This window comes from Entelurus aequoreus, linkage group LG17 (genome assembly GCF_033978785.1).
Source record: "Entelurus aequoreus isolate RoL-2023_Sb linkage group LG17, RoL_Eaeq_v1.1, whole genome shotgun sequence".
Lineage (NCBI taxonomy): Eukaryota > Metazoa > Chordata > Actinopteri > Syngnathiformes > Syngnathidae > Entelurus > Entelurus aequoreus.
In genome coordinates this window covers 8,254,365-8,271,477 of record NC_084747.1, presented here as the reverse complement: position 1 = coordinate 8,271,477, position 17,113 = coordinate 8,254,365, and the positions used below count along the sequence as shown (strand labels likewise).

At 38.5% G+C, this 17,113-nt stretch overlaps 1 protein-coding gene across 2 annotated transcripts in view; it reads right to left on the bottom strand.

The window, feature by feature from the left end:
* LOC133631864 (gastrula zinc finger protein XlCGF8.2DB-like) overlaps window positions 1–11,610 on the bottom strand; it is a 37,375-nt gene extending 25,765 nt beyond the window's left edge. The window contains exons 1-2 of one of the 2 annotated variants that reach the window (XM_062024032.1): window positions 11,278–11,610; window positions 1,840–3,052 (exon numbers count right to left, since the gene is read on the bottom strand). In XM_062024032.1, coding sequence (XP_061880016.1) covers window positions 1,983–3,052; window positions 11,278–11,380 — 1,173 coding nt within the window. In that variant the 5' untranslated portion in view covers window positions 11,381–11,610 and the 3' untranslated portion in view covers window positions 1,840–1,982. Of the gene's footprint in view, window positions 1–1,839; window positions 3,053–11,277 lie in introns of those variants that run through there. The other variant, XM_062024031.1, reaches the window with a different exon arrangement.
* Window positions 11,611–17,113: the final 5,503 nt, after the last annotated feature.

The window sequence follows — 17,113 nt, the reverse complement described above, 5'->3', positions numbered from 1 at the left end:
GTTTTTTTTTGTTAATTTTCTTCGACAATGTGCTGCGGGCAAAACAAAACCCGAGCTGTGGGCTGCAAATGGCCTTCAGGCCGCACTTTGAGCACCTCTGCAATACAAGATTACAATCTAGTCTATTTTTCATCTTTATTATACTCGATTTATAATCTATTCCTACAATAACCAATGTACTGTATATCTAATTCTATTTCACTCATTATGTATGTACTATTGTTCTTGTAATACTAAATTCCAAACCTTCTCATGTATGCTGGTATGATAATAAAGTTAATTGAATATTTGAAAACCTCCGACAGTTGAAGGCCTACCGAAAAGAATTTTTTTTACTTAAACGGGGATAGCAGATCCATTCTATGTGTCATACTTGATCATTTCGCGATATTGCCATATTTTTGCTGAAAGGATTTAGTAGAGAACATCGACGATAAAGTTCGCAACTTTTGGTCGCTGATAAAAAAAAGCCTTGCCTGTACCGGAAGTAGCGTGACGTCGCAGGTTGAAGGGCTCCTCACATTTCCCCATTGTTTACACCAGCAGCGAGAGCGATTCGGACCGAGAAAGTGACGATTACCCCATTAATTTGAGCCAGGATGAAAGATTCGTGGATGAGGCATGTGAGAGTGAAGGACTAGAGTGCAGTGCAGGACGTATCTTTTTTCACTCTGACCGTAACTTAGGTACAAGCTGGCTCATTGGATTCCACACTCTCTCCTTTTTCTATTGTGGATCACGGATTTGTATTTTAAACCACCTCGGATACTATATCCTCTTGAGAATGAGAGTCGAGAATGCGAAATGGACATTCACAGTGACTTTTATCTCCACAACAATACATCGGTGAAGCACTTTAGCTATGGAGCTAACGTGATAGCATTGTGCTTAAATGCAGATAGAAACAAAAAAAATAAGCCCCTGACTGGAAGGATAGACAGCAGATCAACAATACTACTATCAGGAGACACCGAACCAAACACTGGACCTGTAACTACACGGTTAATCCTGTGCCGCCTGTCGAAGCCTAGCAATTCTGTTGATAACGACGCCATTGAAGCTAACTTAGCTACGGGACCTCGTCAGAGCTCTGATAAAAAACATTATCTCTCCACCTACGCCAGCCCTCATCTGCTCATCAACACCCGTGCTCACCTGTGTTCCAGCGATCGACGGCGCGACGAAGGACTTCACCCGATCATCGATGCGGTCGGCGGCTAGCGTCGGATAGCGTGTCTGCTATCCTCAAAGTCCTCCTGGTTGTGTTGCTGCAGCCAGCCGCTAATACACCGATCCCACCTACAGCTTCCTTCTTTGCAGTCTCCATTGTTCATTGAACAAATTGCAAAAGATTCACCAACACAGATGTCCAGAATACTGTGGAATTTTGCGATGAAAACAGAGCTGTTTGTATTGGATACAATGTGTCCCAATACTTCCGTTTCAACCATCGACGCCACACGCAAACGTCATCATACATAGACGTTTTCAGCCGGAAGTTTCCCGTGAAATTTAAAATGTCACTTTATAAGTTAACCCGGCCGTATTGGCATGTGTCGCAATGTTAAGATTTCATCATTGATGTATAAACTATCAGACTGCGTGGTCGGTAGTAGTGGCTTTCAGTAGGCCTTTAATATTACTGCTTCAAAATGAAAATGATCATACAAACATGATTGATAACTGCACTGACATAAATTCCCAGACTAGTAATGCTGTTCATTTCCTGAAGAAGCCTACTCAGTGGCCTTGTGGTTAGAGTGTCCACCCTGAGATGGGTAGGTTGTGAGTTCAAACCCCGGCCGAGTCATACCAAAGACTATAAAAATGGGACCCATTACCTCATCATCTAATCTAAACTTGTACACACACATTACAGTCTGAACAACTAAGATATTCAATTGTGCACATTGAACCTTCAGATTGTGCTCTCTTAGACCTGAGTGATAAATATGAACACTTTCTTTTAACTTCATCTTTATTCAAACTGAGCAGCTGTATATTTTTTCTCCAGCGTGTGTTTTCATGTGTTGTGTGAAATTGCCCTTGAGAGAAAAGCTTTCAGGACAAACTGAACAGTTAAAAGTTTTTTGCCCAGTGTGCCTTCTCATGTGTTGACTCAAACCACTGCTATGAGAAAAACGTTTACAGCAAACTGAGCAATTAAAGGGTTTTTCTCCTGTGTGTATTCTCATGTGTCCAGTCAAATGGGTGCTTTGAGAACAGCTTTTACCACAAACTGAACAAGTAAACTTTTTTTCTCCTGTGTGTGTTCTCATGTGTTGCGTCAAACTGCCCTGTAGAGAAAACCTTTTACCGCAAACTGAACAGTTATATGGTTGTTCTCCTGTGTGCATTCTCATGTGTTCAGTCAAATGGTTCTTTCTGGCAACACCTTTACCACAAACTGAACAACTATACGGTTTTTCTCCTGTGTGTGTTCTGTTGTGAGACGCCCAATTGCTCTTTTGAGAAAAGCTTTTGCCGCAAACAGAACAATTAAATGGTTTTTCTCCTGTGTGCAGTTTCATGTGACGGGTCCAACTGCTCTTTTGAGAAAAGCTGTTACAGCAAAATGGACAAGTAAATGGTGTTTCTCCTGTGTGTGTTCTCATGTGATAAGTTAATTGGCTGTTTTTAGGAAAGCTTTTAGCACAAACTGAGCAGCTGAAACAATTTTTACTTTTCTTCTTTGTAGAGCATTCAGAGTGTTTGTTGTCAATGTGAGTCCTCATATCACCTTCACAGTCTGTATCGCTGCTCAAAGTTACTTCAACCTCGTCTTCAGCCTCACTATCTGATAGTGGAGCTAAGAGGTTGTCTACTTGTGGTTTCTCTTCATCATCTTCAGTCTTCACAGAGAGAATACTCCGTGGAAACTTGGTGTAATCAGCTTCCTCTCGTCCTAGAAGACACTCTCCCTCCTGAGTGATGCAGAGGTCCTCCTCTTCCTTTTTAATGCAGGGTGGTTGTGGAGTCTCCTGCTTCAAAGTGGAGCTCCCCCCGAACTGAGGGGAAACTTCTTCTGGATTACCGATCAGCTGCTGGACGTCTGCAAGACACAAACAACACAAACACTCTTTAAACACTTCCTTCTATGTACTGTATGTGTGTGTAGTGTTTCATGGCCATTCATTTGGTGCCTTGCCAGAATGATGGATCAATGTTTACATGACTTGGATTAAACTCAGACAAGTGGATCTAAAATCACAGAAAATAAAAAAATATTTGTTTGGATGGACATTAGGATACTACAAACTAGCAGTGTAGGGGAAACACATCAATATGGAAACATATCGCCAGATTTTTCCATAAACATATCTATTTTTAAGAAGTTAACAGTTAAGAAGTAGAGGATTTTTTTTTTACATTTAAGTAGAAAGAAATTTGATCCACTCTGTACAATTGCAATGAATGAGATCATTTGAATTACTTTGTTGTTTTGACACAGTTTGTCCAATGAATTATTACTGTCATCTAGTGCAGTGGTCCCCAACCTTTTTGTAGCTGCGGACCGGTCAACGCTTGATAATTTGTCCCGCGGCCCGGCGAGGGGGGGAAGTGGGGGGGGGGATTTTTTTTTTTTTCATTAAAAAAGTAAAATAATAAACGTGAATCCACTGTGTACTCATATAGACCTTTATTAGCACATTGCGCCAACAACATAACATGAGTATAACATCAACGTCTCTGGTAACTTCCTCTCTGCCCATTACAAAGATAAAAAAAAATCACGTGGAAAAATATATAAATGACAAGAATTAGCAATTCCACACTACTTTCATTATGAATGTTATTTTTCAACAGCTGAAATGAAGTTGTCAGTTTGAATTGTCAGATAAGCCTCCTGCATGTTTGTGTGCCCGAGTCCACTCACAAGCTCCTCCTCTCCCCTCTCCCTCACCTCCCTCTGCCCAAACGCGCTCTGATTTTCGTTGCTATGGTAACGTTTACATGCCTTCAAAATAAGATGCAGATACAACATTAAAAACAAATATAAAGTGCATGAGATTTTTAACTCACCGTAACGCTAAATCAATGGGAGCCCTGAGCTTGTTTCTCTGGAACGAGATGGTCCCAACTGGGGGTAATGGGAGACAACTGGGGGTAATGGGAGACAAAGACACCCGAAGTGTGTTGCTTATGTCCAGTCTGCTACGTTGTTTTGGTGGCTGTCACTGCAGAAAATCCCTCTTCACACAGATAGGATGTTGGAAATGGCAACAGTGGTTTCAGTGCTGTGGTGGCGATCTCGGGGTATTCTGCCATGACTTTAATCCAGAAAACAGGCAGAGGTGTTCCTGGGATTAAAGGCCTCACCTTTTGTCCTCCAAACATATTGCTGGGTGTTGTGGCCAAACAGCTACATTTGCTTCATCTGACCACAGAACTTTCCTCCAGAAGGTCTTAAATGTCCATGTGATGTCAGATGAAACAAAAATTGAGCTGTTTGGCCACAACACCCAGCAATATGTTTGGAGGAGAAAAGGTGAGGCCTTTAATCCCAGAAACACCATCCCTACCATCCAGCATGGTGGTGGTAGTATTATGCTCTGGGCCTGTTTTGCTGCCAATGGAACTGGTGCTTTACAGAGAGTAAATTGGACAATGAAAAAGGAGGATTACCTCCAAATTCTTCAGGACAAGCTAAAACCATCAGCCCGGAGGTTGGGTCTTGGGCGCAGTTGGGTGTTCCAACAGGATAATGACCCCAAACACACATCAAAAGTGGTAAAGGAAAGTCTAAATCAGGCTAGAATGAAGGTATTAGAATGGCTTTCCCAAAGTCCTGACTTAAACGTGTGGACAATGCTGAAGAAACAAGTCAATGTCAGAAAAGCAACACATTTAGCTGAACTGCAGCAATTTTGTGGTCAAAAAATTCAAGCAGAAGCTTGTGGATGGCTACCAAAAGGTCCTTATTGCAGGTAAACTTGCCAAGGGACATGTAAGCAAATATTAACATTGCTTTATGTATACTTTTGAAGCACATTTGCTCACATTTTCAGTAGACCCATAATAAATTCATAAAAGAAGCAAACTTCATGAATGTTTTTTTGTGACCAACAAGTATGTGCTCCAATCATTCTATCACAAAAAAATAAGAGTTGTAGAAATGATTGGAAACTCAAGACAGCCATGACATGATGTTCTTTACAAGTGTATGTACACTTTTGACCACGACTGTATGTCACAATATTACAGTATTGTATTTTGACTCAAGTTTCTATTCAAATTTATATTTTACAGTGTTTCTACAGGTGGCAGCAAATCTAATATAATGCTTTTTAATAGGGATGTCCTAAATGCGTTAAAATGTAATATCGGACATTATCGGCATCGTTTTTTTATTATCTGTATCGGGTTGTTTTTCAAAAAATTTTATTAAATAAACATAAAAAACACAAGATACACTTACAATTAGTGCACCAACCCAAAAAACCTCCCTCCCCCCATTTCTTTCTGTTATCAATATTCTGGTTCCTACATTATATATCAATATATATCAATACAGTCTGCAAGGGATACAGTCCGTAAGCACACATGATTGTGCGTGCTGCTGGTCCACTAATAATACTAACCTTTAACAGTTAATTTTACTCATTTTCATTAATTACTAGTTTCTATGTAACTGTTTTTATATTGTTTTACTTTCTTTCTTATTCAAGAAAATGTTTTTAATTTAGTTATCTTATTTTATTTTATTTTTTTAAAAGTACCTTATCTTCACCATACATGGTTGTCCAAATTAGGCATAATAATGTGTTAATTCCACGACTGCATATATCGGTTGATATCGGTATCGGTTGATATCAGTATCGGTAATTAAAGAGTTGGACAATATCGGAATATCGGCAAAAAGCCATTATAAGGACATCCCTACTTTTTAATGCCATTATAACAAAAACTGTGCCCATGTTCGAACGCATATGGTTAGTATATATAGTCAAAAGCTTACAATTGTCTGTATACGCACAATTGTTAGCATTTGACAATGAGAATCTGGAATAGTTGAAACGTTTACATAATGTTTCACTACTTAGTCAATTAGAATTGGCTCACAAGACTGTTTCACCTGGGAATTTATCTTTATTTATTTTTCTGTGGTAGCATCTAGTGGTCTGACTTTGTATTGTACAAAACCCAAAAGCAGTGAAGTTGTCACGTTGTGTAAATGGTAAATAAAAAGAGAATACAATGATCTGCAAATCCTTATATTCAATTGAATAGACTGCAAAGACAAGATATTTAACGTTTGAACTGGTAAACTTTGTTATTTTCTGCAAATATTTGCTCATTTGGAATTTGATGCCTGCAACATGTTTCAAAAAAGCTGGCACAAGTGGCAAAAAAGACTGAGGAAGTTGAGGAATGCTCATCAAACACTTATTTGGAACATCCCACAGGTGACCAGGCTAATTGGGAACAGGTGGGTGCCATTATTGGGTATAAAAGCAGCTTCCATGAAATGCTCAGTCATTCACAAACAAGGACGGGACGAGGGTCACCACTTTGTCAACAAATGCCTGAGCAAATTGTTTAAGAACAACATTTCTAAACAAGGTATTGCAAGGAATTAAAGGATTTCACCATCTACGGTCTGTATCATCATCATCAAAAGGTTCAGAGAATCTGGAGATATCACTGCATGTAAGCGATCATATTACGGACCTTCGATCCCTCAGGCGGTACTGCATCAAAAAGCGACATCAGTGTGTAAAGGATATCACCACATGGGCTCTGGAACACTTCAGAAAACCACTGTGAGTAACTACAGTTTGTCACTACATCTGTACGTGCAAGTTAAAACTCTACTATGCAAAGCCAAAGTTATTTATCAACAACACCCAGAAACGGCGCCGGCTTCGCTTGGCCTGAGCTCTTCTAAGATGGACTGATGCAAAGTGGAAAAGTGTTCTGTGGTCTGGCGAGTCCACATTTCAATTTGGTTTTGGAAACTGTGGACGTTGTGTCCTTTGGACCAAAGAGGAAAAGAACCATCCGGATTGTTATAGGCGCAAAGTTGAAAAGCCAGCATGTGTGATGGTATGGGGGTGTATTAGTGCCCAAGACATGGGTAACTTACACATCTGTGAAGGCACCATTAATGCTGAAAGGTACATACAGGTTTTGGAGCAACATATGTTGCCATCCAAGCAACATCTTTTTCATGGACGCCCCTGCTTATTTCAGCAAGACAATGCCAAGCCACGTGTTATAACAGCGTGGCTTCATAGTAAAAGAGTGCACGTACTAGACTGGCCTGCTTGTCTCCTCAGTTCCCAAACGTTTACTGAGTGTTGTTAAAAGGAAAGGCCATGTAACACAGTGGTAAAAATGCACCTGTGACAACTTTTTTGCAATGTGTTGCTGCCATTAAATTCTAAGTTAATGATTATTTGGAACATGAAATATCTTGTCTTTGCAGTCTATTCAATTGAATATAAGTTGAAAAGGATTTGCAAATCATTGTATTCTCTTTTTATTTACCATTTACACAACGTGACAACTTCACTGCTTTTGTATTTTGCACCCTCACAGTTGTTTAAAACGCGTACAGCAGATAACAAGTGATGTATAGAGTGTCAGGCAGCTGAATTAACTTGTATTCATTTACTGTGGGAATGTCAGAGAATAAAAGAGTTGTGGTCTGTTGAGAGAATTGTCTTGTTTGACCATCCTAGGCCAGTTGCTAATGTTAGTTAAGTTAGCGCATGTGTGTTGAACTGCAGACGACTGCAATAAAAGAGTCGGGTATGAAACAAGCTCAGACTCCCCATGAACATGACATGGAGTCAGAGATAAGAACTGCACGCCGACAGTCACTAATGGCCAAAATTGGGCCCCCAGTTTAATTTTTCCGTATTGAGGCAGCGCTTTTCACACTTTCTGACCTTACAGGACCTCTTCTTTTGTCCAGTTTTAAAACCAGACAGGAGGAAAAGAAACACACACAGACATAGCAATATATCGCTGACCGCAACGTTCTTAACCCTTGTGTATGTTACAATACTGAACATCTGAATATCTGTTCAGTATTGTAACATAAAAGTGTTTGATTGTGAGGCATTAAAGGCCTACTGAAAGCCACTACTAGCGACCACGCAGTCTGATAGTTTATATATCAATGATGAAATCTTAACATTGCAACACATGCCAATACGGCCGGGTTAACTTATAAAGTGACATTTTAAATTTCCCGCCACACTTCCGGTTAAAACGTTTTATTATGCTGACGTATGCGTGTGACGTCACGAGGGCAAGGGAAGTATTCGGAGCCCGTAGAAAAAGCTCTGTTTTCATTTCATAATTCCACAGTATTCTGGACATCTGTGTTGGTGAATCTTTTGCAATTTGTTTAATGAACAATGGAGGCTGCAAAGAAGAACGTTGTAGGTGGGATCGGTGTCTTAGCGGCTGGCTGTAGCAACACAACAAGGACTACTTACCCTGATAGCAGACGCCTAGCCGATGCTAGCCGCCAAACCCACGGATGAAGTCCTTCGTCGCGCCGTCGATCGCTGGAACGCAGGTGAGCACGGGTGTTGATGAGCAGATGAGGGCTGGCTGGCGTAGATGGATAGCTAATGTTTTTAGCATAGCTCTGTGAGGTCTCGTTGCTAAGTTAGCTTCAATGGCGTCGTTAGCAACAGCATTGTTAACTTTCGCCAGGCTGGAAAGCATTAACCGTGTATTTACATGTCCATGGTTTAATAGTATTGTTGATCTTCTGTTTATCCTTCCAGTCAGGGGTTTATTTCTATTGTTTCTATCTGCAGTTAAGCTCAATGCTATCACGTTAGCTCCGTAGCTAAAGTGCTTCGCCGATGTATTGTCGTGGAGATAAAAGTCACTGTGAATGTCCATTTCGCGTTCTCGACTCTCATTTTCAAGAGGATATAGTATCCCAGGTGGTTTAAAATACAAATCCGTGATCCACAATAGAAAAAGGAGAGAGTGTGGAATCCAATGAGCCAGCTTGTACCTAAGTTACGGTCAGAGCGAAAAAAGATGCGTCCTGCACTGCACTCTAGTCCTTCATTCTCACGTTCCTCATCCACGAATCTTTCATCCTGGCTCAAATTAATGGGGTAATCGTCGCTTTCTCGGTCCGAATCGCTCTCGCTGCTGGTGTAAACAATGGGGAAATGTGAGGAGCCCTTCAACCTGCGACGTCACGCTACTTCCGGTACAGGCAAGGCTTTTTTTTTTATCAGCGACCAAAAGTTGCAAACTTTATCGTCGATGTTCTCTACTAAATCCTTTCAGCAAAAATATGGCAATATCGCGAAATGATCAAGTATGACACATAGAATGGATCTGCTATCCCCGTTTAAATAAAAAAAAAATCATTTCAGTAGGCCTTTAAAAGCCACAAAATGCAACGGGTCCATCAGACCCACAAACGCTGGCTGAGTAACAACAATATGAACGTTGCACGGAAAATTTCTCTGCCAGTTTCTGCATCTCACAGGGATTCTTCTTTTGTGTTTCTGCACCTGCGGTTCCCACACAAGGTTGCAACATTGTTTGTCAACACTGTCTGCTCTCATTTTCTCGCACATTTGACCCTCTGATGTTCTGTGTACCTACACTCTGTACTCCTTCTGTCTAGGCCTACTGTTTGTGTGTGTGTGTGTGTGTGTTACACAGAAAATCAATTTCCACACTTCTATTAGCCCCGGGTCCAGTGGACCCGGACATCTTATATGTAATAGAAATCATTTTTAATTTTTCTTTTAATAAAAAATTAAAACAGGTCCCACAGACCCGAACACCGAACACCACACAATTTATTTATCGTTTGATGGATTGACGTATTGACTAATCGGCCAAATCCTACAATTGTTTAAATGATTTAATGCCTCCAGACATTGTGTTTAATGCTTTTTAATGTCATTTAAACCTTGTGTGGTGTTGGGGTCTGTGGGACCCGTTTTCATTTTTTATTAAAAGAAAAATGATACAATTAATACATTTTTCAAACTGAGACTCACTGACTTTGGCTCATTTTCTGTGAAGAACATATATCAAACAAACAATGTTGCAACCTTGTGTGGGAACTGCAGGTGCAGAAACACAAAAGAAGAATCCCTGTGGGATGCAGAAACTGGCAGAGAAATTTTCCGTGCAACGTTCATATTGTTGTTACTCAGCCAGCGTTTGTGGGTCTGATGGACCCGTTGCATTTTGTGGCTTTTAATGCCTCACAATCTGACACTTTTATGTTCAAATACTGAACAGATGTTTATTGGGATAAGGTAAACATCTGTTCAGTATTTTAACATAAATGTGAGGTATTAAAAGCCACAAAATGCAACGGGTCCATCAGACCCACAAACGCTGGCTGAGTAACAACAATATGAACATTGCACAAGGGTTAACTGTTATTACTTACCCTTTCATTGGCTCCTCCATTGCCATAAATAGTAGTCACTGAGCCTGCCATTAAAAGTAGTTTATTGGAAAATCCATGTATACCGGCGCAGGTTTCTGAAGCACGACTCTTCAAAGTGCTGGCAAAACCAAGGTACTGCCTATAATCAGTCCTAAGGTATTAAGGAAGAAGTGTCCACATTTAACGAATGAGTTTCTTGTAGAAATCCATCCATCCATTCATTTTCTACCGCTTGTCCCTTTCAGGGTCGCGGGGAGTGCTGGAGCCTATCTCAGCTGCATTCGCGCGGAAGACGGGGTACACCCTGGACAAGTCGCCACCTCATCGCAGTTCTTGTAGAAATATACAATGAAATTTAGACTTTTCGCAATTTAAGGAAAGTGTTTTTTTTTTTCACAATACATATTTTAGGTTCATTCATAGAGCCAAAAATATATTTTGATTTGTAGAAAGAAACATTCTAATTATTTAAATTTGCGTCTGTAACTTTCATTTACTTCATGAGCTGTGACACTTGTGGAGAACTTCCCAATAATCCAAAGTTGACAGTAATGAAATGATTCTTGTTCTTTATGACCTCCAATCCTCTGCACGTTGATGTAGACATGTGGTCCAGTCTTCTCTTCACATCTCTTACTCTTCCCCAACATCTCTTCTTTCACATCATTATTTTCTTTACACAAGCGCTTGTTTTGCTCTTCCACTTTCTTCATTTGACTTTTGCATTCTTTCATCTCCTCTGATGTGAACTCCACTGCCTTCTTCAAGCTAACAATCATGGCGGCTCTTTCTTTACACTCTTCAACAAGGTCGGCTAGTTTCGATTTTAGGGCTTGGAATTCAAACGGCTTTTAAATGAGGGAACGCAACACACTCACCTTCATCTTCGCTTTTCAGATTGTTCTCCGTTGGTGGCGCTGATTCTCTTTCATGTTCTCTTTTAGCGGACGTCGCCATCTTAGCATAGCAGTAGTCGTCCATCTTCTATCACGTCTTCAATCTTCACTTCACATAACACTCCAACGCTCCAAACTCAGCCTGAGTTTCTTGTACTTTAAAAAGACGAATCGTTGAGAATATAAATAACCGTTAGATCGTGAAACTTCTTTAGTAAGCGACAGTCGCCCAGTACGCCATCTTGTCGTCCGCCAAACAAGTTCAGCTGCAATCCGTCGGTTTGCGCATGCGCCAGATATCCGCAACTTCCGCTTCCTACTTTACGACTGTATTATTTTCAAAATACATGCATTAATTGTAATATATATATTTTGCGTAGCTATAAGAAATGATTATGCATAATGAAATATTTAAATTAAAACATATTTTTACGCTCACATATAACATAAACAACCCTTTTTTTTATAATAAACATGAATCACCTTTTATTCAAGGAGGAAGTTGTTTTTAGGTTTCTACAATCATAATGAAATATATAATACAATATAAAATAATAAAATATAATATAGCATACAAAACATAACACATTATAACATAACACACACACACATGTATATATATATATACACACATATATACATATATACACACATATATATATATATATATATATATATATATATATATATATATATATATATATACATATATATATATATATATATATATATATATACACATACACATATATACACACACATATATATATATATATATATATATATATATATATATATATATATATATATATATATATATATATATATATATATATATCCATCCATCCATCCATCCATCTTCTTCCGCTTATCGAATATATATATATATATATATATATATATATATATATATATATATATATATATATATATATATATATATATATATATATATATATATATATATATATATATATATATATATATATATATATATATATATATATTTTCTTCTTCTTTCATTTATTTATTTATTTCAGGCAATGACATAAAAATGTACAAAGTTGACAACACATGATAATATAAATTAATATAGTGCAAAAAGTAATGTATAGTATGTAATGCATGATTGTCCAGTTTTGCCTGAAAGGGAGTGGGAAGAAGATAATTTATTTAATTCCACCCCCAGTTCTCCATTCAGTGATTATTCACATGAGTTTCACTCTTACTTTGTTCAAGGATTGTAATACAGATGTTGTATCAAAGTGACATTACCACAGGTAACAATAATTATTACACTGTAATAATCATTTGTATCAACAATGTAGGAATAATGAATATACCAACAATGGTAATAGACAACATAGCAATAATGGTAATAAACAACATAGCAATAATGGTAATAGACAACATAGCAATAATAGACAACATAGCAATAATGGTAATAGACAACATAACAATAATGGTAATAGACAACATAGCAATAATGGTAATAGACAACATAGCAATAATGGTAATAGACAACATAGCAACAATGGTAAAAGACAACATAGCAATAATGGTATTAGACAACATAGCAATAATGGTAATAGACAACATAGCAATAATGGTAAGGAAACATTGAGCACATGTTAACACTTTGAGACAGAGTACAGCAGCAGGTCAAATTAAAGACCCTCATCTCTATATTTGAACCAGACCCCATGTGTGTATAATAGTTTAAATCCATTAATATTTTGGCATTGCTTGTGTTGTAAGTCCAGTTTGTTCCATAGTTTTACTCCGCATACAGACACACAAAAACATAGTTTTACTCCGCATACAGACACACAAAAACCTTTACCAGTGGTTTGAGTTCTCGGCAATTAGAAATATCCAAAGCCTCTCAAGTTATGACCCTGCACTCGTCTTATAAAAAACGTTGTAGATTAGGCGGAAATAATTTGTTAAATGCTTTATATAAGATTATTAATGTATTATATTTAACAAGGTCATCAAATTTGAGCAACTTTGATTGCATAAACAGATTATGAGTATGTTCTAAATAACCAACGTTGTGAATGATCCGCACTGCTCTTTTCTGTAATATGATCAGAGGATGAATTGTGTTGTGGTAAGTATTCCCCCATACTTCAACACAGTATGTAAGGTATGACAGTACCAAGGTGCAGTATAGAGTACGGAGTGCATTTTCATTGAGGTATAGTTTTGCTTTGTTTGTAATTGAGAGGCTTTTGGAGATTTTTGTTTTAATGTGTCTGACATGAGCTTTCCATGATAGTTTACTATCGATTATTACTCCCAAAAATGTATTGTCATTTACGATTTCAATTTGGGTACCATCAATACTTATTTTCTGTTCAGACGTTATGTTGCGATTTCCAAACATCACTATCTTAGTTTTATTTATATTCAAAGATAATTTATTTGTGTCCATCCATTTTTTTTTTACTATGTTTAGTTCTGTGTTTACTGTACTTATGAGCTCATTATAGTCATCACTTCTGTAGAATATATTTGTGTCGTCTGCAAATAGTATACATTCCAGTACTTTGGATGTATTAAACATATCATTAATATATACATTAAACAGTTTTGGCCCCAACATGGACCCTTGGGGGACACCACAAGCAATGCCAAGAGTATCAGATAAAAATTGACCCATTTTAACAAACTGTACCCTCCCTGTTAAATAACTTTTTAACCAGTCACCAGCCAGCCCTCTAATTCCATATCTTCCCATTTTATCTAGTAGAATTGAATAATTAATGGTATCAAAGGCTTTCTTTCGAATAATAAAAATACCAACTGCATATCTTTTATGCTCCAGTGCATTAGTCATTTCTTCAATGGCTTCAGTTATCACCATTGAGGTTGTTCTTTTGGCCCTAAAGCCATACTGACCGTCATTGATTATATGATGCTTCTCAAGAAAAGATTCAAGTCGAGAGTTAAGTAGTTTCTCTAAGATAGATTTTTGAGAACTGAGGCAAAAGAGAGATTGGTCTGTAATTGGTGAAAGCGTGTTTGATCATGTTGTACTGCATTGTAATCTTTTGTTTTGTGATTGTGTGATGTTGTTTGCCTGGACCCCAGGAAGAATAGTCTCCATTGCGGTGTAGAATAATGGCGATCCTTAATAAACTAAAATAAACATGAAATTGAACAAAGTGTAGTTAATGACTTACAACACTGAAATAAAACCCAGAATGTTTCTTTATTCATCCTCTACATCATGGATACAACAAAACACAAATATGCATATAAAGTCAACTTGTTTTTACACTCTAGTGCAGTGTTTTTCAACCTTCTTTGAGCCAAGGCACATGTTTTTAATAAAGAAAATCCAGAGGCACACCACCAGCAGAAAAGGTTACAAAATGAAACTCCACCAGGTTGTCGTGACTTATTTTGAGTTTGTTGTTGTTTTCCTGTGTGTCGTGCTTTAGTTCCTGTCCTGCGCTGTTATTCTGGTGACCCTTCCTGTTTTGTTGGTGTTCTCCTTGTAGCAACGTCACACCTTCCTTTGAGTGCTATTGCCCGCACCTGCTTTGTGTTAGCAATCAGGACTATTTAAGTTGTGTGTACGCCATCCTTCTTTGTGGGGACATTGTTGATTGTCATGTCATGTACGGGATGTGCTTTGTGGACGCCATCTCTGCTCAACACACTGTTAAGTCTTTGCTGTCGTCCAGCATTCTGTTTTGGTTTGCTTTGTAGCAAGTTCAGTTTCACTTTCGTTTTGTATAGCCATCCCTATGCTTCAGTGCCTTTTCCTTTCTGTTCATTTTTGGTTTAATCATTACATACCATTTTACCTGCACGCTGTCTTCCGCTGTGCTCTGCATATTGGGATCACGACAAACCATCCTCGACGCGTTCTGACTTCTACAAAGCAATGAACTACCTGCTGCCATATGGAGTATTATGTGGTTAACCTACATAGCTCTATACAGCACAGACAACCGACAACGGCACATTATTTGCAGATTATAATTAGAGATGTCCGATAATATCGGGCTGCCGATAATATCGGCCGATAAATGCTTTAAGATGTAATATCGTAAATTATCGGTATCGGTTTCAAAAAGTAAAATTTAGGACTTTTTAAAATGCCGTTGTACGGAGTGGTACACGGACGTAGGGAGAAGTAGGTAGTAGTAGGAAGAAGAGCGGCAATAAACCTTAAAGGCACTGCCTTTGCGTGCCGGCCCAATCACATAATATCTTCAGTTTTTCACACACACAAGTGAATGCAAGGCATACTTGGTCAACAGCCATACAGGTCACACTGAGGGTGACCGTATAAACAACTTTAACACTGTTACAAATATGTGCCACACTGTGAACCCACACCAAACAAGAAGGACAAACACATTTCGAGAGAACATCGGCAACGTAACACAACAGAACAAATACTCAGAACCCCTTGCAGCACTAACTCTTCCGGGACCCTACAATATACACCCCCCGCTACACCCTACACACACCCCCCACATCAAACTCCCCCCCCAACCTCAACCTTCTCATGCTCTCTCAGGGAGAGCAAGTCCCAAATTCCAACCTGCTGTTTTGAGGCATGTTAAAAAAAAATAATGCACTTTGTGACTTCAATAATAAATATGGCAGTGCCATGTTGCCAGTTTTTTTCCATAACTTGAGTTGATTTATTTTGGAAAACCTTGTTACATTGTTTAATGCATCCAGCGGGGCATCACAACAAAATTAGGCATAATAATGTGTTAATTCCACCACTGTATATATCGGTATCGGTTGATATCGGAATCGGTAATTAAGAGTTGGACAATATCGGAATATCGGCAAAAAAGCCATTATCGGACATTTCTAATTATAATTATTGATTTGCAAAAAAATATTCTTTGGACCAATTAGGTGAAGTTGCAAAATTTCCCACCGCACACCAGACTGTATCTCACGGCACACTAGTGTGCCGCGGCACAGTGGTTGAAAAACACTGCTCTAGTGGTTCTTTAAGATAATATATCACAAGGGAAAACCATTGTTAAAACAAATGCAGCGTAAAGAGGTTTGTGTACACTTTATTATTTGCCCTAGAATATACCTGCTTCGTTCTCTTTCCTCTCATTCCTATTTCGTTCTGGGGTCCCAATTAAGCCAGCTTTTTTACATTTCCTGAGCTACCTCCTTAAATGTATCTCCATTTCCTTTTTTCCCTACCATCGATGCACTTCAAAATGTTCTGTTTTTTTAATTTGTGATGCAAATAAACAGTCTCCTCTTAATTCCAATTGTTGCTACGTTTTTAATTTAAGATATTGCTTCCGGGTTGTATCCTGCGCGGCAGCACCCACCCATCCCCCGAGAGATCTGGTTTTCAATCGCATTATCCAGGTGTTTTAGTCTGATTTAAAAAAAAACTGACTGGATCGGATTAAGGTGTTTCCATGGGTTTTAGGAGGCTTATTCAGAACCTAACAATGTGAGAAATCAAACTAATTTAGTGCAAGGACACGTACTGAGTAACGTGATGTTTTTTTTTTCTGGTTCAACTACATCTTAAGATCTTTCAAACAAGCCCCTGATTGTCTCAGTGTGCAAAGTATACTCATTTTTCACCTTTCCCCGGCCCATGCACTGCTGCACTAACTTGTAACACAAGTAGAATGGACAACATTTTTACACTCCAGCAAGAAATTCTTCTTTTTAATCAGCTTACTCATTATCTTTGTGTTTTTAGGATGTGTAGATTGGGGGATCTCGGGCACATGGCTAACTTAAATATGATTTGTGTATTTAAATGGAGCCATGGGCAGACTACTCCAACATGTGCACTTTA